General features: G+C 29.7%; 11 protein-coding genes and 1 non-coding gene across 12 annotated transcripts; 4 read left to right on the forward strand and 8 right to left on the reverse strand. All coding sequences in view use genetic code 12, as the record gives it.

Annotated features, from left to right (window-relative positions):
• Positions 1-14: 14 nt before the first annotated feature.
• On the reverse strand, positions 15-2,164 carry PDI1 (protein disulfide isomerase). Its single transcript, XM_064903825.1, has one exon. It carries the CDS (start codon positions 1,914-1,916, stop codon positions 132-134), a length of 1,785 nt encoding a protein of 594 aa, XP_064760872.1. The 5' UTR covers positions 1,917-2,164; the 3' UTR covers positions 15-131.
• A 249-nt stretch (positions 2,165-2,413) lies between these two features.
• On the reverse strand, positions 2,414-3,100 carry DFJ63DRAFT_336310 (uncharacterized protein; the record flags this gene model as incomplete). The annotated part of the gene is made up of 1 exon (XM_064908354.1): positions 2,414-3,100. One exon carries the CDS (start codon positions 3,098-3,100, stop codon positions 2,414-2,416), a length of 687 nt encoding a protein of 228 aa, XP_064760873.1.
• A 2,030-nt stretch (positions 3,101-5,130) lies between these two features.
• DFJ63DRAFT_336311 (uncharacterized protein) lies at positions 5,131-7,062 on the forward strand (the record flags this gene model as incomplete). Its single annotated transcript, XM_064908355.1, has 1 exon — positions 5,131-7,062. One exon carries the CDS (start codon positions 5,131-5,133, stop codon positions 7,060-7,062), a length of 1,932 nt encoding a protein of 643 aa, XP_064760874.1.
• Positions 7,063-7,694: 632 nt separating this feature from the next.
• On the reverse strand, positions 7,695-8,591 carry DFJ63DRAFT_336312 (CIP1 protein; the record flags this gene model as incomplete). Its single annotated transcript, XM_064908356.1, has 1 exon — positions 7,695-8,591. One exon carries the CDS (start codon positions 8,589-8,591, stop codon positions 7,695-7,697), a length of 897 nt encoding a protein of 298 aa, XP_064760875.1.
• A 1,176-nt stretch (positions 8,592-9,767) lies between these two features.
• DFJ63DRAFT_314153 (uncharacterized protein) lies at positions 9,768-11,819 on the reverse strand (the record flags this gene model as incomplete). Its single annotated transcript, XM_064906301.1, has 1 exon — positions 9,768-11,819. One exon carries the CDS (start codon positions 11,817-11,819, stop codon positions 9,768-9,770), a length of 2,052 nt encoding a protein of 683 aa, XP_064760876.1.
• Positions 11,820-13,425: 1,606 nt separating this feature from the next.
• DFJ63DRAFT_t102 lies at positions 13,426-13,497 on the forward strand. Its single transcript has one exon. It is a non-coding gene; the product is annotated as a tRNA-Glu (tRNA).
• Positions 13,498-14,148: 651 nt separating this feature from the next.
• On the reverse strand, positions 14,149-14,706 carry DFJ63DRAFT_336314 (uncharacterized protein; the record flags this gene model as incomplete). The annotated part of the gene is made up of 1 exon (XM_064908357.1): positions 14,149-14,706. One exon carries the CDS (start codon positions 14,704-14,706, stop codon positions 14,149-14,151), a length of 558 nt encoding a protein of 185 aa, XP_064760877.1.
• Positions 14,707-15,566: 860 nt separating this feature from the next.
• AGE2 (Age2p) lies at positions 15,567-17,105 on the forward strand. The gene has a single exon (XM_064907111.1). It carries the CDS (start codon positions 15,799-15,801, stop codon positions 17,011-17,013), a length of 1,215 nt encoding a protein of 404 aa, XP_064760878.1. The 5' UTR covers positions 15,567-15,798; the 3' UTR covers positions 17,014-17,105.
• A 22-nt stretch (positions 17,106-17,127) lies between these two features.
• On the reverse strand, positions 17,128-18,539 carry DFJ63DRAFT_185107 (Cu/Pi carrier). Its single transcript, XM_064903826.1, has one exon. The coding sequence runs from the start codon at positions 18,244-18,246 to the stop codon at positions 17,242-17,244; it is 1,005 nt and encodes a 334-aa protein (XP_064760879.1). The 5' UTR covers positions 18,247-18,539; the 3' UTR covers positions 17,128-17,241.
• Positions 18,540-19,529, reverse strand: DFJ63DRAFT_185108 (CXXC motif containing zinc binding protein). Its single transcript, XM_064903827.1, has one exon. The coding sequence runs from the start codon at positions 19,312-19,314 to the stop codon at positions 18,832-18,834; it is 483 nt and encodes a 160-aa protein (XP_064760880.1). The 5' UTR covers positions 19,315-19,529; the 3' UTR covers positions 18,540-18,831.
• A 214-nt stretch (positions 19,530-19,743) lies between these two features.
• Positions 19,744-20,232, reverse strand: DFJ63DRAFT_314158 (CXXC motif containing zinc binding protein; the record flags this gene model as incomplete). The annotated part of the gene is made up of 1 exon (XM_064906302.1): positions 19,744-20,232. The coding sequence occupies one exon, from the start codon at positions 20,230-20,232 to the stop codon at positions 19,744-19,746; it is 489 nt and encodes a 162-aa protein (XP_064760881.1).
• An 891-nt stretch (positions 20,233-21,123) lies between these two features.
• DFJ63DRAFT_288443 (NAD+ transporter) lies at positions 21,124-22,332 on the forward strand (the record flags this gene model as incomplete). The annotated part of the gene is made up of 1 exon (XM_064905146.1): positions 21,124-22,332. One exon carries the CDS (start codon positions 21,124-21,126, stop codon positions 22,330-22,332), a length of 1,209 nt encoding a protein of 402 aa, XP_064760882.1.
• Between the last annotated feature and the right edge of the window lie 15 nt (positions 22,333-22,347).

The following is a 22,347-nucleotide window of genomic DNA, read 5'->3' on the forward strand; positions in this document are numbered from 1 at the left end:
ATATGAACCAAAGGATTACATTAGAGAAAAAAGTAAGATTAAAAAAACAGCTATAATTTTTTTTTATTTAGTTTAGATTTATTTTATTAGATCAAGTAGAACTTTTACTGTGTGATGACTAAGTGATTAAACTATAATTCATCATGTTCTTCTTCTTCAACTTCAGCTTCTTCTTCAACTTCGGCTTCTGGTTCAACAGCAGCTTCGGCTTCTTCTTCAACTTCGGCTTCAGCTTCAGCTTCAGCATCTTTTTTAACAACTGGTTCAGCAGCTTCTTCTTCTTCATCATCTTCTTCAATACCAGCTTCTTCAGCAGCAGCGGCAGAAGCTTTAAGGGCTTGTAATTCTTTACCATCAAGTTTATGAGTACCAGCAGTCTTAATAAATTCCATTAATGGTTCTAATTCTCTTTGACCTTGGAAGATAACTGGCTTTCTAATACCAGTTTTTTCATCAACTTCACCATTAGCTGGGAATAAAACTAAAGTTGGATAACCTTCAATTTCAAATGGAATTTCAACATCATTATTAGTATGATCAATGTTAGCAACAATAACTTTAGCATCTGATTTATTAGAATCATAAATTTCAGCTAATTCTTCCCAAGTTGGAGCTAATTTCTTACAATGTCCACACCATGGAGCATAATATTTAACAAATATATCTTTATCAACTTGATCCAAGATTTGTCTATGATTATAACCAACCAATTTAACAACTGGACTTTCAGCAATTTCTTCTTCAGTTGGTAATGGTTCAGATTTAACAATTGGTTCTAATTTACCAGCAGCAAAATCTTTAACAAATTGTTGAATAGTTTTAATAGATGGACCATCTGGATTAGCCTTTTGATCAACACCATATTTCAAATTAGTAGAAGCATCTTGAATAGCAAATAATGGAATAATTTCTGGATCCATATTAATCATTTCAGCATGTTTACCGAATAATGAAGCATCTAAACCAACAAAATTAATTTTACCTCTGTATTCTTTACCTAATTTAGCTAAATCTTTGGAGAAAGCAGCTCTTTGTTGAGGAGTCTTATAGAAATAATAAGCTAAAGGTAAAGGAGATGACATATAAGTCATATAAGTATCTCTATTAATATCACCAAAGTATGGAACAACTTCATTAGAAACAAAAGTATTTAAAGCATCTGGAGTAATTTCACTAGTCTTTTTATAAGATAATTGACTAACTTCTTCAAATTGTTCTGGATGTATCACTAAATAAGCTGGTTTCTTTTCAGTTAATTTAGCATTTTTAAATAATTTATTTAATTGTTTAATTTGAGCAGATTCAGAAACAGAAATAAAAGTATAATCTTTTCTCTTTTCACCAGCAACAGCATTAAATACATCATTTAATGGTTCATCTTTATTATTTGGGTTAACTTGAATAACAAATGGTTTAGTTTCAGAGTTAACAGCATTAACTAAAGCATCAACTTGTTCAAAAGTTTGAACTGGTGGTAAAGATTGTTTAATCATAAATTCAGCAATACCATCAGCTTCTCTTGGACCTTCATAATCTTCAGCATTAGCATCAGAACCATTTCTAATAATCTTTAAAGTTGGGTAACCTCTGATACCATGTTCTTGACATAAAGCTTCATTATCAACACAATCAACTTGAGCTAATTTAATATTTGGATGAACTTCATCTAATAAATCAGCAGCTTTAGAAAATTCAGGACCTAACATTTTACAGTATCCACACCATGGGGCAAAGAATTCAGTCAAGACTAAAGGATTAGCTTCAATGAATGATTTATAAGTTTCGGCAGTTAATTTAACCACAGCAGAGTTTGGATCAGCAATAGCTTCACCTTCACTTGGACCACTGGCGTTGGTTAAAGAAACCACAGCTAAAAGAGTAGCTAAAGTGGTAGTTGTAAATTTCCAGAATTGCATAATGAATATGGATGTAGATGTATCTTCCTTACCTGTAATAAAAGAACAACAATTGACTTAATATGAAAAGAAAGGATATAAAGGAATATTTATAACGGGGTTTAATATGCTTATTAATTTTTCACTATCAACAAAACTTGCCATTACATTTGCGCGAGCGGTTAGCTTTTAAAACAGCGTGTCCAAAATTTTAATTTTAATTTTGAATTTTAAGGAACCATAGAGAAAATGTCTCTTTGTTCTTTCTTAATGTCTCAAATCAAGGAAAGGTGACATTGTTGGGAAAAAGTACACGACAACGTCATATTATTACGTATTAAAGAGGTATATCAACTGATAACCTTTTTATAAAGATTATTACGTTATATTCAATCACTGTATACAGCACTACCATTTGTACCAGTAGTACACTTAACCTAACCTAACCTAACCTAACTTGACATGAGTCTAGTCTAGTCTAGTCTAGTCTAGTCTAGTCTAGTCTAGTTTACTCTACTCTATACACCTAAGAATTCTCTCCATGTACTCCAACTATCATACTCAACATCATAGATATATGCCATACTATGTCTTAATGAACTTTGTAAATATTGAGGTTGATAATCATAAATAAACATAACCAAAGCCCAAGTTAATACAGCAAAATATTTCCAAGATTTATTATAAATACTTGTTTTCAATTTATGTTGTTGTTTATTCGTTAATTCATCAAATACTAAAATATTACCTCCAACAGTTCTAAATTTTGGTTGAGCAGATTGTAAATATTGATCAACTAATATTTTACCAACTGCTATTAAAACTCTTGAAAAACAATATAATGTAATTTGATGAGTTATACCTGAATTAAAATATGAAAAATGTTGACTATAAACTACCCAAGCTCCAATAGCTCCACCAAAAAATTTAGCTAATTTTAATTTAGATGATCCTAAAAATAATTCATGAGATAATATAACAATAGCCAATTTATAAATAATAGCAAATGATGCTAAAACTTCAGCATGATTCTTAGTTGCTGATAGTACTTGCTTTAATCGAGGTAATATTGGTCCTGATTTATATAATAAATTTATAACCAAGGCATGCAGAAATCGAATCTTACCTCCATAAACAACCCCATTTCGAGCTGATCTAAGCACTTCTAATAAAGGACGATAAAGTGGATTATTCAATACTGACATATTCTATTCTAGATTTATGGAGATATATTAAAGTAGGATATATGATGTTATGATGGAGTGATATATATCTGTTGTTTTGTTTTCCCGTTGAATGTTGGAGGTCTCTTTTTTTTCCGGATTATGGGGTAGACTGATGGACAAATTGTGGATGACGCAAACAGAACTAAGCAATTAATGAGTATTATGATTAACTATTAGAACAAGCAATTTGATATGATACTAGTAATGGATTCCTGACAACGATTGATGATGATATGAATATCAAAAGAGTATATAATTAATCAGATCTATTAATGGTTATGGATGTTGACCCATTCAGTAATTTATTAATTTTCTTTAAATTTCTCACTTTTTTTTTTACCGGAGATTTTAGTTATTTTATTAGTCAACTATATGACCCCATGATCTTAGATTCTCTTTTAAATAGGCTACACATGTAATTAACACCAATTTATTTATAACTACACCATAGTCATGAGTATTACTTATCGTTGGAGAGTTTATGATTCTAGTATGACGCGTTGCCACTCGTTAAAATGGATTCGGGACCCACGCCAGACTTTCGGTAACTTAATTGGACTCTAAAGAATGTTAAAATCAGTACTTTTAAAACCTAATTTATAGTCTATTGTATGAAGTATAATCTTAGAATTTACAATAAAGCTTGTCGAGTTCTGTTTTATTAGTTACTTCTTCAATTTTAATGTTATGCTTAAACTTCAAACGTGGTAGCGCTTGTCGTTTACTATTCTCTCTTTATTGCATGTGAATAAAATTATTTGGGTCCTGTATATAAATAAATCAATACTGATATTTACGTCGGTTTCAAAAGATTGGAGTATATTATAGACTTAGAAAAAGCGAGAGACAGAGAGAGAGCCTACATGATTGTACTTGAAAGATATATTAGGTATCTGACCATGTGCAATCAATTTAAGTGATGAATCACATTCTATAATTGGTCAGTTTTATATCTTCTTCTTGATCATATTATTTAAGGAAGTATTTATGTTTGAATTACCCGAAAGATATCAAATAGTTTCTAGTTTCCAGTTCTATGTCATTTTCGTCCAATTTTTGACCATTAATTCTAATTCATCCACTTTTAGTGTTAATTCTTCATTTGACAACAAACTCTATTTGTAAACATTGAAACATACATTATACCGTCTCGATAAACCAATTTAACCTCGATACAAAAGCAAAACAAAACGGTAATATTTGAAGATAGGAGTATAAAATAATTGACTGTCAAAAATATTACACTAAATTTTTTTTTTCTCTCTAAATTATTTTAAGTACCATTCGTCTACCGTTATAGTTTCTGGCGTGTTAGAGCATAGTCACAGAGATAACCCTCATGGTGATAAAGTAAGATTAGGCTTAAAATTACCCATAAATCATATCTAATAGTTGATAAACGTATTTCATTTACTTACTACTTACACATACACCCACTAATCTTTACAAATTACAATAATCCTATAGTTATATCTCCCGCTCCTGACCCTGTGCTGCCAATTTCGTTGAATCGTAAAATTTAACTCAAAACAATTTTTTTTCCTCTCTCTCTCCATTTTTTTTAGTGTGTGACAAATCAAGTTTTCAAATTTTCAGTTCCCACTAATAAAAAAAATTTTCCTAACAAAACTAAAAAAAAAAACCTCTCTCCAGAACAAAAAAAATTTTTCTTTTCAATTTGGTTTCACTGATTTTCCATAAAGCATTTAACAATCAATTAAGGTTTATCACTTCGACAAATCCATTAACTAAGAGGCAGACTTTAAGTAATCTACTTCTTGTATCGTTAACTAATCTATTTGTCAATCATTTGTGAGTTTTATTCATTGATCTTATTCAAAATCAATCGATAAATTTTTTATTTTTCATTTGTGCCTTAGCGTTTTGTATTTTTAATAGCATAATTTTGTATTCATTTACATACATCACAGCATTTCCATCACCCATACCGTTATTCAATTCATCATTTTCATCATCTTACCTAGTCCCTTGTTCAATCCAGTATCATAATGTCTGCATCAATCTCTTACGCTAACGTTGCTGCTAAGGGTACTTCTGTTACTAGCTCAACTGATGCTGCTGAAATTAAATCAATTAATGTGAGTAACGAGTCATCTAATGATAATTCTGACGCCACTGCTATTACTTCCACCACTAGCAACTCCGAATCTGTTCCTGTTGTTTCTACTGAATCATCTATTGAATCTACTCCTGTTTCTACTTCTGTTTCCACCACTTCAACCACTACTGCTACTTCTACTACTACATTACCTGTAGCCAATGAATCAGTGAAGAAAGAAAAGAAAGTATTAACTCCTGCACCAGTTCCTTCTAAATCTGTTTGGGGTAATCCATCAGGTCATCAATTAAATGGATCAATCACTGCTCCTCCACCTGTGATAGGTTCATCAAGTGTGGTTGATGAACAAAAATGGCCAACTCCAAAAACTAATGAAATTCAATCTACTAATAAACCAAATCAACAAAAATTTATTAAACCAATCACTAATAAATGGGTTCCAATAACTGCTAAAGTTACATTACCAAGTTCAAGAAACAATAATAATAGTAACAACAGTAATAATAGTAATAATAACAATAATAATGGTTCAAATAATAGTACTGGTTCAAAACAAAATAGAAATAAAAAGAATAGAAATAATAATAAATCTGGTAATTCTTCTCAATCTAGTCAGAAAAAGAGTAGTAATAATAGCAATCAACAATCTAATACTGAATCATCTAAAAAGGAACAAGATTCAACATCAACTGATGCCAAATCTGCTCCAGTCAATGTTGTAAACGCTGAAGCTTCTCCAGTAACGGAAAATGCTACTGCTGATGTCACCACTCCTTCTGCCACTGTTGAAGAACCTATCACTACTGAAACTACTTCTGCTATTACCACTACATCAAAGTCATCATCTGCTTCTCCAAGTACAACTTCTGTCATTCCATCCATACCCGTTGAAGATTCCTTGAATAATACCAATACTCAACTGAATCAAGTGAATAACCAATCAAATCAACAACAACAAAATCAACAACAATTCAATCCTCAATATCAAAAATTCAATAACAATAACAACCATAACAATAATGCTGCTAATCATCAAAAGAATTACAGGCGTTTTAACAATAACAATGTCAACGGTACTAACAATGCTCCAGTTGTTCACAACAACAATAACAACAACAATCCTAATGTCAATGGTAACGCTAACCAATATAACAAGAGATATAATAACTATAATAACAACAATCAAATCTCTCAACAACAACAACAACAACAAGGTCCACCAACTGGGACTCCAGCTCCAAATGGATTTTTCCATCACCAACAATTCATTCCAACTCAACCACCATTCCAACCATATAATAATAGACAGTTTAGACCTCATCCAAGAAATGGTAACAATGGAGGATACAATAACCGTCAACAACAACATCAACAACAACCACCAAATGGAGGTGCTTATCAACGTAATGGTAGTATTGGATTACCTCATATTCCTCAACCAATGGTTGGTTACCCACCTCATCTTCTTGGTCAAGCTCCATTACCTCCAATGGGTATTCAAATCCCACCACCAATTTCTCCAAAACAAGATCCTCAACAAGCTTTAATTCAACAAATTGATTATTATTTCTCTTTAGAAAATTTAATCAGAGATATCTTTTTAAGAAAAAATATGGATGATGAAGGATTTGTTTCATTAGATTTAATATTAAATTTCAAGAGAGTTAAGATTATAATTAATGGAATTCAAAATTCTTTAGAAAATGGTGAAGTTGAAAGTGATAGCATAATATTAGATGCCATTAAGAAATGTCATAATTTAGAAATTAGATATTTGAATGATTCAAATGATAGTGTTAAAGATGTTAAATTAAGAGTTAAAGAAAATTTTGAACAATGGTTATTACCTGTTGAAAACTAGTGTGATAATTCTTCACTTTACTCAAACCATCAACACAACACAACACAACACATCTCATTCACTCATTCATTCATTCATATTGTAATTAATTTATCTCACTTGTTCACGAGACTTGTATTATAGAAGGAGAAATGTCCCAATAAATGGAAAAGATGTCACACAGTCTAATTTTTGAAAAGCAAGCATGCCAGACATCTATTCCGGATCAAAATCCTATAAAGTTTTTTTTTTACTGTCCATCATACATATAAACTACCATACATACAACAAATAACAAATTTTCATATATATATATATATATATTCGTATACCCGTTTTAAGTTTCATATCTTTTTATTAATTAATTTTAACGAAATTATGTTAATCCATCCAATCCAATCCAATCATTTAAATTAGAAATCCCCAAAAAAATAAAACTTCATCCAATAAAATCGAAAAATAAAAATTGGATAATTAAAGTATAGTTTAATAAGTATACCAAAATTGCAAAATAGTCCAACTACAAAAAAATCTATCAATTTAAAATAATTCTTATAAATAGTTTAACTCTTATATATTATTAAAAAAACAAAACACAATATATGTATATATCTATATATATAAAATCAAATCACGAAAAGAGTAAACTAACACTAATATTTAATCCATTTCCAATATTTTTCACCAGGATTAACGATTTCATTTTCATTGGTTGAATAATGAATACCTTTATTAGTACCTTGAGAAGCGACAACATGTAAGTAATATAAAGCTTTTTCATGCTTAGGACCTTCAGTAGCGAATAAATGTTTTAATTCAGCTAAAGCTTCATCCGAAGTTAATTCTCTCTTTTTAGTTAAAGTTACATTATGATTCTTTTCAAAAGTTTTAATAATTTGATTAAAACTAATTTCATCCCCAGCAATTCTAACTTTATCAGGTAATTCATTTGGAGATGGATAAGTTGATAAACTTGCAATTGAACTAGCGATATTATCAACATGATTAACCGCGATTTTATTATTTAAATCCCCAAATTGTTCATAACTGTTATCCTTTGGATTAATACCAACTTGTTGAACCACTTCATATAAGTAAAAACCAGGTAAGATGAAAAACCCAGTGATTAATTCAACAACTTTAACATTAGCAGCTCTAACCACAGCAGACTGATTAGTTTTATGACCTAAGAATTTAGGTAAATAAGTATTAACTTGATCAATTTCTAATCCGAATTGAGATGGGATAAATAAATCTGGTTTAACTTGAACAATGATCTTATTAACTAATTCAAATAAAGTTGGATTTGATGGAATTAATTCAATAATAGTATTGAACCCTTTTAATTCTTTAACATATTGAGGAATAGTTTCTTCACTTAAATCAAGTTGAATATATTCAACTAAATCAGTAGATTCAATCTTTTGTCTTGAAATAACCTTAATAGGGAACTTAACTTGATCTTTAAAAGTAGCAGAACTGAAAGCATCAAGAACTGGTTGACCTAAGGAACCTGAAATACCGATGATAGCAATTGATTTTTTTGACATTTTTAGTGAGTATAGTGAGAATTGTTTGGGTTGTGTTGTTTGTAACTGTATAAGTTATAATTGTGTGGTTTGATAGAGGATAAAACAAATGAATTAAATGAAATTAATGGATAGAATTCATTCTATTTATACCATATTGAAAAATGTGGAGAGTTCATAATGGAGTTAATACACCTTATAAAGTAAAACATACAACCGAAAATCATTTGTCATAAAATATCCTAACCCAAATTAACCTTTTCAGCGCATGTTTTATTTTCACAGCCATTTTTTCTGTTTTTCGTCTTGTTCCCAGCCGCAGATGAGCAACAATGAAAAAAGGCAGCCAAAATGGTTAACTATTTTCTTCTAATTGATAGTGTTTTTTGGTATGGATTTTGTTTTCAAAGTGATGATACAATCTAATAGTGTCCATCGAAGAATGAATCCAAGTCGATATCAATTGATTGATTGATTCATTGTTTGATTCATTGTCATATCAATAGTCCATATATGGTTAAAAAGAATAAGGTTAATTACAAAATAGGTAACAGAGACTGCGCTAACTAAGGAACGGGAACTAAAGAACTCTAACGAAATGGCTTAAATTCAAGCCGAATAAACACCGAATTCATATCTGGCGGATAAGTCATAGTGTCTGAATACACATCATTACACATTCCATTTGATATGTCACATTTCCATGCTAATTGATAATTCATAAAACTTTGGGCTGCCATTTAGGCGACGGTTTTAAGGACCCTCAATTTTTTTTTCTGTTGCGCACAAAATCCGTTGGCATTATATCCGAGTGACAAATTGTATTTTTGCAATTAAATTCAAACATCTTTACAACCACGTAACATTAACATTAATATGAATTAAAGAATGAATAAAGTATACTATATGACCTATTAAGATAATATGAAATGAAAAACAAACAAGAGTACGTTATAAAATAAAAAGCCAACTGACTAATTGATGATGACAAATATAAAAAAAAGTACGGGAAAAAGACAACATAACTTTTCAATAACAAATACAACTTATGTAGATGTTATGTGATGGGACTCTAATTCATTTTTCATGAAAGAGAAAAGATTATGAATGATAATAATATTAGAAAAAAGAACTCAACGATAATAAACAAGAACGAAAACAAAAACCAAACCTAAACGTCAACCTAAACAAAATTCATTAAACATAATCAAAACTACCAAAACTTCTTCTAGCAGAATTATTTATATCCCACATCACAATACCAGCATCTTGACATCCAATTAATATCTTTGAATTCTTATTAGATTGAGAATTACAAAACTCAATTCCGGATAATTCCATCTCCCCATGAATATGATTAATTGATTGTTGGAATGAATCATCACAATTGTTAGTACTATTTACACTTGAATAATTAGCATAACTATCCATTGAAGTAGATGCTTGCGTAGGAATTGAATTTGGATATTGGAATTGATGATCACTATTGTATAATGTATTATACTCTTCTTCTTCTCCATCTGTATGTGAACCATAATACTCTTCATCTTCATCTTCTTCATCACCATAATTATCTTCATCATCAAGATCATCATCGTCATCATAATCAATGTATGGTATATTTCTTGGATGTAATTTACTATCATTGTTTCCTTCACTTTCTGAAAATGAACTACGTTGTTGAGATGGTGGTGGTTGAGAATAATCGTTATTATTATTATTTGGATTCCAATTTGGATTGATGAAGACAGATTGTGAATCATAATTAGATTGATTCTTTACAGAATCTGCTGGAAGTGGCGGAGGAGGAGGAACGTAAATAAAGTCTTTAAATAATTTTGGATTCACATTAGTTAAATAATCATAATCATATACTAATGGTGATGGGAAAGAAAATGGTGAACTTGAAGAATTTGATGGTTGATATGATTTCTTCACTGGAGAGTTTGAATTTGAATTTGAATTTGGACTGGTTGAATAATAACTTGATGATGATGATTTTCTTCTTGATATTGAAGATTTTGATTTTACATTTTCATAAATATCAATTAAATTTCGTTTATCATTGTCTGATTCACCATCAATACTATGATGAGGGGGATTTCCCATAACATTATTTTTAAATTCACCAAATTGTTCTAAAGCATAAGGAACAACTAAAACTTGATGATCATCAACATTATCATAATTTAAATTTCTTAAATCAATTAAATGAACTCTACCCACATGTTCCAGAATGATTAATAAATCATTCATATCATTTTGAGGTGAAAATTTACATACTCTAAATGCTCCTGATTGATGACCTTGACGAGTTGATTTTATATCAATTAATGGTTTATTATGAGACATATTTCTTAAATCATATAATAAACAGGTACCATCTTGAAATACGGTTGAGAATAAATAACCATTATTATGATAACTTATACCAAACCCTGATTCATGACCTGATTTAATAGTTTTAATATTTGGATTTGGACTAGTAGGATCAACTAAAAAGATTGAAGTTGAATCACCGGTGATAGTTAGGATTTTATCTGATCTTGGATTTTGAATGACATTATTTAAACAAGTATTTATTTCTAAATTGAATTTATTCATAATTTTAATCGAATCATTATTATGAATATCAACCCCATATAAATATGAATCATTATTACATACATAAGATTTATAAGAATTTGAAGATGATGGATAAATGGTAACACCATTATTAATCATTTCACCTAATCTTACACTTTTTGAAATATTTAAATTTGAATTATGAAATGAAAATAAACCTTTGGTAATTTTTCGAGGTGAATTTGATATTGAAGTTGGACTTGTAACTGATAAATTTTCAATATTCATTGAAAATAATTTAGATGAACTATTTAATAAACCTCCACTTACTAATATTCCATTATCAGAATGATTAAAACATCTGGGATAATAATTCAATTTACAATGATTTGATATGGTATTAGTATTTAAATCATAACTATAGATTGAATCTGATTTCGTATAATAGATCAAATTCAAAGCTGAATCATATTGTAATAAATCTCTTAATTGCCAATGATTGACTGATGTTTTAATATGAGGAATATAAGTTGGATTTGGTTTTAAATATTGATAAGCATGATAATAATTTTGAAAGCATTTATGATATCGACTATTCTTATGTTTATGTCTTTTATGAATATTATCATATTTATGAGTTGACTTACCTCTTTGGGTTTGACTGAGATTGATATCTTTTGTCATGATTATTTGATGTGGTTGATTATATCGTTTGATCTATTAACTGACAGTGCTGGATGGATGGATGGATGGAGGGGCTGGCTGAACCGAGATAAGGGAAAAGGGGGAAATGTTAACGATATAAAAGTGGAAACTAATCAATAAAACAACTGTATCATATATTCTTAGTATATGATCAGTATATTGCTATAATAAAACGATGAAATCAATAAAACGTATGATTGATATTAAAATCGAACAGCAAATATAATTTTTGAATTCTGACGATGATACAACCCGTAAGAAAACCTAAAAAAATAATATTATGTCTCACACTCACACTATTGTCTTTTTTTTTAAGGGATAAGGAGGGAAGACACAAATTATATAACGATGAGCCTGACCCAAAAGTAAATGAGATAATCTATAACTTGATTGATATTAATGAGATATGTATGATAATTGAATATCTTGAAAGTAATATAAAATCAATCTAAATTATAGTAATTATAAAAACATAAAAAATAGTTAATGGAATCATTTACGGTAAAGTAGACAAATAAATTAAAAATTATCACCAGTTCCCAAAAATAGTTCCCTAAAATTCCATTTCATTTACTGATAAAAATCGTCACTAAAAAGTGGTTTATGTGGGGTGGTGCGTAATGGGGGGAAGACTTCACAAAAAGCCATTTACTCACCACTCTCTTTTTTTTTCTTATTGTTAATTGAGGTCATTTTTATTTTCAAGTCAAAAGCACACGACTTATTCTTTCGTCATGTTACATCTGTTGTATAAACTAATCATTTTGGCTGCTAATAATTGTTACATATCCTATTGTTAAAATTAGGTAAATAAATCATTTTCTTGTTTACGGGTATCAAATGTTTATTTAGTCAATCTTTTCATCAAAATATTCTCAACTATTTGATATACCCCTTTTAAATTCAACTATTTATGAACCATAAAAAGTTGTTCATTCGTTAATAGAAAATAATAAGGCTAATAGTATCTACAGTCGTTTTAAGTTATAAAATTTAAAAGTTATATATTAAACAGAATTGATTTCATGACTATAGACTTAATAACATTAGTTTATATTCGTTTGTAATCTAGAATATTAATATCATATCCTAAATATTAGTTAAAAAGTTAGTATTTGCTAAACCTCTTACGCCTCCAAGCGGACGATGGAAATCAATAAGTCTAGATTTCATTACAGGATTCCCACTTACAAAACAGGCACGACGCTATTCTAGTTATAGTTGACCGTTTCTCCAAAAGAAGCCATACTAAAATTAATACATAATCCTAAATAAAATCGTTAATAACAAATCAATTTATGTTATGGTTAATCGTGTTGGAATAGTCATTACCTTTACAGAAAGGATGAAACTTCCTTGGTCGATTTATTTAGACCAAACAGTGCCCAAATTTTATTGGATATTAAACACCAATTACCTGGACGAAGAGCCAAAGAAATATACGATGTTTTAACCTCATCTAATCCAACATTTACTATCATTCAATGACGAATGAAACTCCAAAAAAAAAAAATTTCGAAAAAATGTGTCGATCACGTGACTAATACACTCTACCACAAACCAGCCAATTTTTTTGTCAGAAAAGTCCGATATAGTGTAACGGCTAGCACGGTTCGCTTTCACCGAGCAGACCCGGGTTCGACTCCCGGTATCGGAAAACTTCTTTTTTTTTGACTTTTCCATCTTTACTTTTTCGATTTAAGGTTATTCAAATTTCAGATCAATTTTAATACCTTTAATATTTTGATCTAATTTATGCATGGCATATCATGTGGTCTAGAACTAATGCATACATCTTGTATTTTTTTTTAATATCACGATAGATTGGTATTTGATTGGTGTGTATCAAGCTTTGCGATGGAAACTTTAATTATACGAAGGATTAGTAGCTTCTATTGAAGTCTACAACTTGTTTAATTTAATTAGAATATGCATAATACTATATTGTAATTGAAATAAATATACCTTAATCATAGTTAAAAGTTTGAATAAATAGATATAATATGAATAAAATAGAGAGATGCAATAGTGGTAATAATGAAAAATGAAGAAATAAATAAATAAATATACTAATAAATAAATAATAAAATAAAATAAATTATTGAAAATAAACCAAAACTAAGAATGATGGCCAAGTTATAAGAATAAGTGTAAGGTCAGGATGAATAGATTTGTAGTGTATATGATTCTGTTGAACTAAAGTGAATGCCTTTTTATGATAATAATGATGAATGTGCTTTGAATATATGATTAATGATAATGACAATGTTTTATGTTATAATGAATTCCAAGAAGTGTCTCCACCCTTCTATGATGAATGGAAATGATAAGACCATTTCAATTTCTGAACTCCAATATATAATGCTAATGAAAATATAACTAATATGACTAAGATTAAAATAGTTAATTTTTCAACTTTATTATTTGATGAATTAGAGGAATTCTTTTTCTTTTTCCTTTTAATCTTTAAATTTGAAGTAGTATTAACCGTTGTAATAATAACTTTTTCAATTTTAGTATCTTTTGGATATATGACAGTTGGTGAATCTTTTATAATTCGATTATGATTATGTTTATAAATTTTTTGTTCTTGAGGAATTAAATCTCCAATAAAGTAAGGTGCTAACATTTTAAATGCATCATCAGAATGGGAAACATCATCAAATGCTTCAGTGGCATCTATACCTCCACAATCAAACAATACTTCAACACCACCAGGATGATGTTGAGCAAATTCAGTTATATCATATATTTTATTATAAATTATCATCCATAAATCTTCGGGACTATTATGATGGTTGACTTGTTCTAAAGAATAAAATTGAGGAGGTCGGAATTTCTCCGTATTTATTACTCCTGTGATCATTGTAGTTATATATGGATTAAATTAATCGTTGTGTCTGTAGAATGAATGAATGGGTACTCAAAGTTTAAAATATGTCAAAGTTCGAGGGAGGGGATCGAGATGATGTGGCGTTTTTTGAATAATTAAGGTGTCGGCAATTGGAAAAGATATCGAATAACGATTAATGGAGATGACAAGTCACTATCGTGATACGTAGATGTATATAATTGATGGTAAAAGGTGTCCGATAAGTGAACCACAGATGGAGGAGTTTAGAGCTCAGGGATTTGATTGATATCTCAAATGATAGGGAAGAAAAAAAAAAGGATTGATGAAATTGGGAATGGGAGAATGTAAACGTATAAGATTGATTTAAATAAATATGACGATCATGAATAGATGATAATTGTTTATACTATGGTTGAAGATGTTGTTCAATACTTAAAAACAAAGTAAAAGATCAAGTTTTATGATAGAAATGGAGGATTTGATAATTACTGTTGATGGAAATAGAGATTTTCCTTTTCTTCTTCTTTTCTGGTTATTTTTTTTTCTTTCTTTTTTTGTCTTGTTGTAAAATAAACTACACATTCAGACAGAAACAGTTAGAAAAAGCAGACACAAACCTTTAAAAATTGCTTTTTTCGGTCGTTTTTGAATCTTTATTTTGTGTCTGTTTTTTATTATCACCTCCTTTTGATCATTTGCCACGACCCTTTAAATTTGCGACATCGCAATTATATACCGGAAGATCAGATAAACGACAATCTGTGACAAAACTATGCGACATTCAATGACAATCTGAAAATTTAGAAACCTCTCTAATCAAGCATAAATGGGAAACTGAAGAACTAAGAAAAAAAAAAAAAGAAAAGAAAAGTTGGAAAACTAAATCTCAAAAATAAACGTACCCCCAATATCATTGATAAGTTTATTACCAATTAATCCTTTTAAGTTGATCCATCATCATATTATCATCTTTTTGTAATATTAGCATAGCATAGAAGTTTCACATACAAGTAGCATTCATTACCATTTCTTCTTCTTCTTCTCATTCGTTGTTTTTATCATAGCATTCAATAGATACCTCCTCGTCAAACGAACAAAAAAATCATGAGTTATAGAACCAACACGGCATTACCATCCTCGAAGAAAACTCATTCAGAGAAGCATAAACAAATCTTAAAACAATTATTAAGAGAAACAGCCAATAAGTCATGTGCCGATTGTAAAGTTACTAAGAATCCAAGATGGGCATCATGGAATTTAGGTTGTTTTGTATGTATCAGATGTTCTGGAATTCATAGAAGTATGGGAACTCATATTTCTAAAGTTAAATCAGTTGATTTAGATGCTTGGACTGATGATCAAATTGAAAATATGATTAAATGGGGTAATGAAAAATCAAATTACTTTTGGGAACAAAAATTACCTGAAGGTTATACTCCTGATCAACTGAAAATTGAAAGTTTTATAAGAACTAAATATGATATTAAAAAGTGGGCTGGTTCAACTATAGTTCCTGATCCTTTAACTATTAGTATTCCAAATTCAACATCAACTACAACTTCAAGTGCATTATCCAACAATTCTACTTCTTCATCCTTATCTTCAACCACTTCATCATCAACTACTTCAACTTCAATTAAAGCCCCTCAACCAAAATCAGCAAATTTATTAGATGATGATTTTGGTGATTTTACTTCTTCACCATCTTCAACTCCAACCCCAACTCCAATTCCTTCATCAACAGCTTATGGTCGTTCATTACCAAAAGCAGCAAGTACTACTGCCAATTTAGCTCCACCTATACCAACTCCACCTCAACCAAGATCTCAATCTGCTCAATCTACCGGGGGAAGTATAACTAGTAATGGTAGACCTGATCTTAAGAAATCAATCTTATCATTGTATTCATCCCCTTCAGCATCAACTAGTTTTCTTCAACCTCAACAATCAGTTAGAAATCAATCATTTAGTCCATCATTAGCTTCTCCCTCACCAGTATCCAATAATCATAATAATAATAATTTAAATATCAATTCCTTATCTAATTCATTAAGTGGCTTACAATTCGGAGGTACTTCCACATCATCAACCATTAAGCAAACTCCATCAAATATAAGTTCAAGTTCCATCAATGCCACCCCCATTAATAACAATAATAACACTTTATCGTCATCTTCAACTTCAAATAATTCTTGGAAAAATGAATGGAATGATTCATCTTCTTCATCATTAAAGAATCAATGGAATCAACCTGTTAAAACCACCAATTCAAATAATATTGGATTAGATGATGATTTATTTAAGAACGTTTGGGATTAAATCTTGAAGATCTTTCGTTTTTAAAAGCATTTATTTAATTCTATACAAATTTATTTATATAAATATCTTATAAATAAACAATCTTTTTTAAATATATCATATTTCAAGTCATAAAGTTAAAAAAAAAAATAAAATCAATCATAATTAATATGTGATAAGGTATATATGTAAGTGTAAGGAGAAGGTGATAAAAAAATACAAAAAAAATAAGACAGCCAAAATATCAACTTAATGACCTGTAGTTGGTAATCCAACATAAACTTTAAATGAATCATAAATCAACCATTGGAATCCAGTCAATGTACCAATCATGACGATTCTAACTGGTAAACCATTCCAAACTCCTTTAAATCCAATATCTTTATAAATTCTACCTAAAGCTTGACCCACCGATTCAGTAGCCTTTTTATCGGAATTAATCTTTGAAACCATAACATCGGCAGGATGAGAAATAATAGCACAGAAAATACCAGCAATGTAACCACCTAAGAATGAAACTCCAGTTTGTTGTACTGGGGTATATGATGATATTGGTTTACCTAAATATTGATAAATCAATTCGACAGTTTTTTCAAAAGATGCAAATTTAACCATAGTATAAGGGATTTGTCTACACCATAATGGAACTAACCCATTATAAAATCCTCCAAACCCTTCAGCAGCATGAATTTTTGACCATCCTTCAAATACAGATTTGGCATATGGTGGAATTGAAGTTTGAGTTTTAACTTTTATAGTTTCAAATGGACATAATAATAAATCAGCTAAAAATTCAGCACTAGCAGATGCAGCTAAAAACACACCAGTATTATATTTCTTTGCATTAGTTGGACCCACGAAATCAGAGTAAGTTTTTTTGAAAAATTCATAAAATCCATATTTACCAGCACCTTGAAGTGAATAACCAATAAATGTAGCCCCAATACCAGTAATGATTGAATCTCCTGAAGTTTTTAAAATAGTTGACCAACCTTGAACATTAGATTTATATAAATGAGGATTAACTTGTCTACGACATTTAACTAAATCCAATGGAGTAACAGCTGAATGGGTTGGACCACAAGCAATTATACCCCCTAAAGTACAAGCAGCGTAATATTCCGGAGAGAATAAGACAATGCCTGGTTTTTTTGGAGCAATTGGCGATGATGATCCTGATCCACCACTACCTGGTTTAATGATTTTCTCTAATTGATCCTTAACAGGTTGTGTAAGAGCATCTGAGACAGTCATGATGTAATTATATTATATAGTGAGGCGTGATAAGGGATAATGATAGTTTTGCGTAATATGTTTAATGTGCAATGTTGAACGGTTAGGGTATCAATTGAATCAATTGATTAGTTATAAATGAATTGATGAAAAGAAATCCAAGAGAATAATGATAAATATTTATTAAAAAATAGATTAAATTAAATTAAATTAAATTAAACTAAATAAATAGCAAACTTATAAGGGGAAGGGATGGCAGGGATAAATATAATAAATAAATCGTCATAGATAATTAGTGAGAGAAGGAAACCTTAACAGAGGAAAAAAGACCTCACTAAACTTACCGAAAAGAAATACCGCTTACGTCTTTGGTATTGCGTGGAACCGTATTTGCCGATGTCACTAAATAAGTTTTACCGTCCCCCTAGTTGAAAATTATGAAAAATTGATTTAAATTAAGGTCAATCTTATAGGCTTATGGTTTCAATGATAACAATGGCTTAATCCATAGTATCCTTAAGCCACTAAATAGAATAAAATTAAGTTACATTATATTATATTTTAATGATTCTATATTATTGCATAAAGTATATATTTTATTTTATCTTATCTAACTAATTCAACTTTCCATTTAACTTCACTGATACTTATTTCTCCATTTCCTAATTGATCATAATCATACCATTCTCCATCACTTAAATCAATCTCTTGTATGATGGAATTTGAAAGTAAACTCATACATTCAAATTGATCATCAGGTATGAAATCTAATAACCTTATTCCAAACGTATTTATCATTAATATATCTGTCCATTGATTATCTTGATCAATCTTATTGGGTAATCTCTTTATAGTAGCATATCTTTCTCGATTACATTCTTTACATTTGAATAAAAAATTAGCTTCTCTTCTAAACCCAGTAACTTGGAATCTCCCTTCACTATTGATTTCTATTGGTTTATCATGAATCTTAGTACATCCACATTGAATTTTAAATTTATAATCAAAGGGATAATTTAAATTATCAAGTGGTTGTACATTTGAGACGTTTTTTAAAACCGCCTCAGCTTTTAAAATATACGTTAACATTGTTATTGTAAGATTTGTGATGATGATGATATATAAATTTTAAGAAATCATATTAAATCGATACAAATCCATCTTTATTTATACCTTAGGAATTCCTTCAATTCAACCTATACTCCTCTAGTCATAAGGCTGCAAAAATGTGTTAATGATTTACAGTTATAAACACTGCTTATAGTTAAACAAAAAAAAAATTCCATTGACACATGAAAGGGCTTAAGTCTCAATTAGGAAGTATGTGCGCTAAATATTTTTCAGTTAGAGTCATAATCAGATACGAATGGTTACAATCACCGAATATGACTATTATTATATTGTTACAAAAGGTGAATAAAAGATTTGTGAGTAAGTTGTTTATTAATAGCAATTTTTATTTATTTATTTATTTATTTATTTATTTATTTACACTATACATCTATCAAACGGCTCTGTTTAGGAACGAGCCACATCCCATTCAACTTCAGTTATGGAAACTTCAGCTCCTGCTTTATCATCATAATCATACCATTCACCATCATCAAATTCAAAATCATTAAACTTGGTGTTTGATTCAGCACCAATAGCTTGATATAAACCATCGGGAATGAATTTTTCAATATCTAAACCTCTAGCATCAATTTCTAATATTGGAATTGATTTCTTATCATCATCTAAAGTTAATGATTTAGTAGTTCTTAATATCGATATCGAATGTTCAGATTTACATTCTTTACATCTGAATACAAAACTGGCTTCACCTCTTGATCCCGTAATATCATGTTCTTCAAATCGATTTATCGTAATTGGTTTATCATGAGTAGTTCGACATTTTGTACATTGAATTGTAAATGTATATTCAAATGGAGATTCTGGAGTATCAATGGGTTGGAAATTAGTTACGCCATCTAAGGTAGCTGATACATTTAAATAAAATTTAACCATTATATAATTATATTTCTGTTTAATTCAAATTACTTCTTTCAAATATCCTATAGATGGATTTGATTTGATTTTGATCAGATTTGATTTTATTTTTACTGTGTATGAGAGGTCGTGCACTGTTGTCAGAAACTACCTAATTTGACGATAATATTTTGCAATTTTGCATATTTTAAACTGATACCAAATTTAAATCATAAAGTTTAGTATGAACATATAAATAATTTCATAAATTTATCTATCAGGGAGAGATATGAATAGTTGGATAAAATGATTAAAGTATCTCAATGTTATATGTAAGCATTGAAATTATATTTCAATCCATCAATTTCGGATCCGAAGTAACCATTCAATAGCCGTGGTATAACAATCCATGACCCGTGATTAATAATAAGCCGACATATCACCTCGATAACTATCATTATTATATCTCATATCTCAAATTATCTCTATGGAGTTATCAAATATATGATATATAAATAAAACTTGTAATTCACAGTGGCAATATCAAAGGGTAATAGCAAGCGATGGCAGTATTTTTGTTAGCGAAAGTTTGTTAGTTAAGCAAGAAAAAAAAAAAAAAAGAAAAGAGGAAAAGAAGAAACTAAAAAAATCTGAAATCAAATGGAAAGAGATAACATTTTCCATCAGTAGTTTGTTATTAAAGTATTATAGATATATTCATTTATTGGTGTTAGAGGATAGAAGAAATAGATTATTCAATTCATTTTGCCCCTTCATTTCATCACTTTTCCCCACTTCTTTCCATATCATTTTGTATTAATAATTATTCCCCTTTCCCCTAGTTGTTATCTAAGGGGAATCGGAAACTAACTCGCATTTCAATCATTATTAATAAACCCATATTTGTAATATAGCCACCATATTTATATCATGACAGCCGATGATCATCAACATATATCGGAACATATAGGCCATGCCACTTCAGCCGTTGTATCAGTAGCGACTTCAACCTCCCCCAATAGAGATTTTTCCGATGTGGTTCAAGGTGAAGTACTTGAATTTAGAAAATCTCCAAAACCTGATTTTGCATTAACTCAAGGTATAGCTGATTATTTATCCCCCAAAAACTTTGTTCAACGTTGTTCTGCTAATCAATTAATAACATTATCCGGAGCATCAGCTGGGTTTTTAGCAGGAGTGGTGGTATGTCCCCTTGATGTGGTTAAAACAAGATTACAAGCTCAAGGAGATTTAGTCAAATCAGATTCAAATTATAAAATTAAATATAAAGGATTCGTAGGAGCATTTAAAACTATATTACGAGAAGAAGGATTTGCAGGATTATATCGAGGATTGGTTCCTATAACAGTGGGATATTTACCAACTTGGACTATATATTTTACCGTTTATGAACGAGCCAAAAAATTCTATCCACAATTTCTTCAAAAAAATTTCAATATTCAACAAGATGCATTAGCTCATTTTTGTTCTGCATTGACAGCTGGGTTAGGTTCATCAATTGCTGTTAATCCAATATGGGTTGTCAAAACAAGACTAATGATTCAAACTGGTAAGGGTCAAACTATTTATGATCATAATGAAAAGTACGCCAAAGAAAATTTAAAACGAACATATTATAAAGGTACTATCGATGCATTTCGTAAAATGTATAAAGAAGAAGGATTAAGAGTGTTTTATAGTGGATTGGTTCCTTCCATATTTGGATTATTACATGTTGGAATTCATTTCCCTGTTTATGAAGAATTAAAGAAAATATTACATTGTGATACAGCATTAAGTCATCCTCATGATCCTGCTGAACCAAATTCAATCTTATGGAGATTAATCATGGCATCATCAGCATCTAAAATGGTTGCAAGTACCATCACTTATCCTCATGAAATTTTAAGAACAAGAATGCAAATTCAAGCTATAAAGCAAGAAGCTAAAAATCCAGGTATCCATAAAAAACATCGAATGTTAAATTCACTTATCAAGATATATCAAAAGGAAGGTCTTAGAGGGTTTTATGCTGGTTATGCGGTGAATCTTGTAAGAACCGTTCCGGCTAGTGCAGTAACGTTAGTAAGTTTTGAATATATCAAGACTTATTTACTTGGATTAAGTGGTAAATTATAAAGTTAAAGCCACAAA

Source organism: Scheffersomyces coipomensis (assembly GCF_036884675.1).
Source record: "Scheffersomyces coipomensis strain NRRL Y-17651 chromosome Unknown DFJ63scaffold_5, whole genome shotgun sequence".
Taxonomy (NCBI): domain Eukaryota; kingdom Fungi; phylum Ascomycota; class Pichiomycetes; order Serinales; family Debaryomycetaceae; genus Scheffersomyces; species Scheffersomyces coipomensis.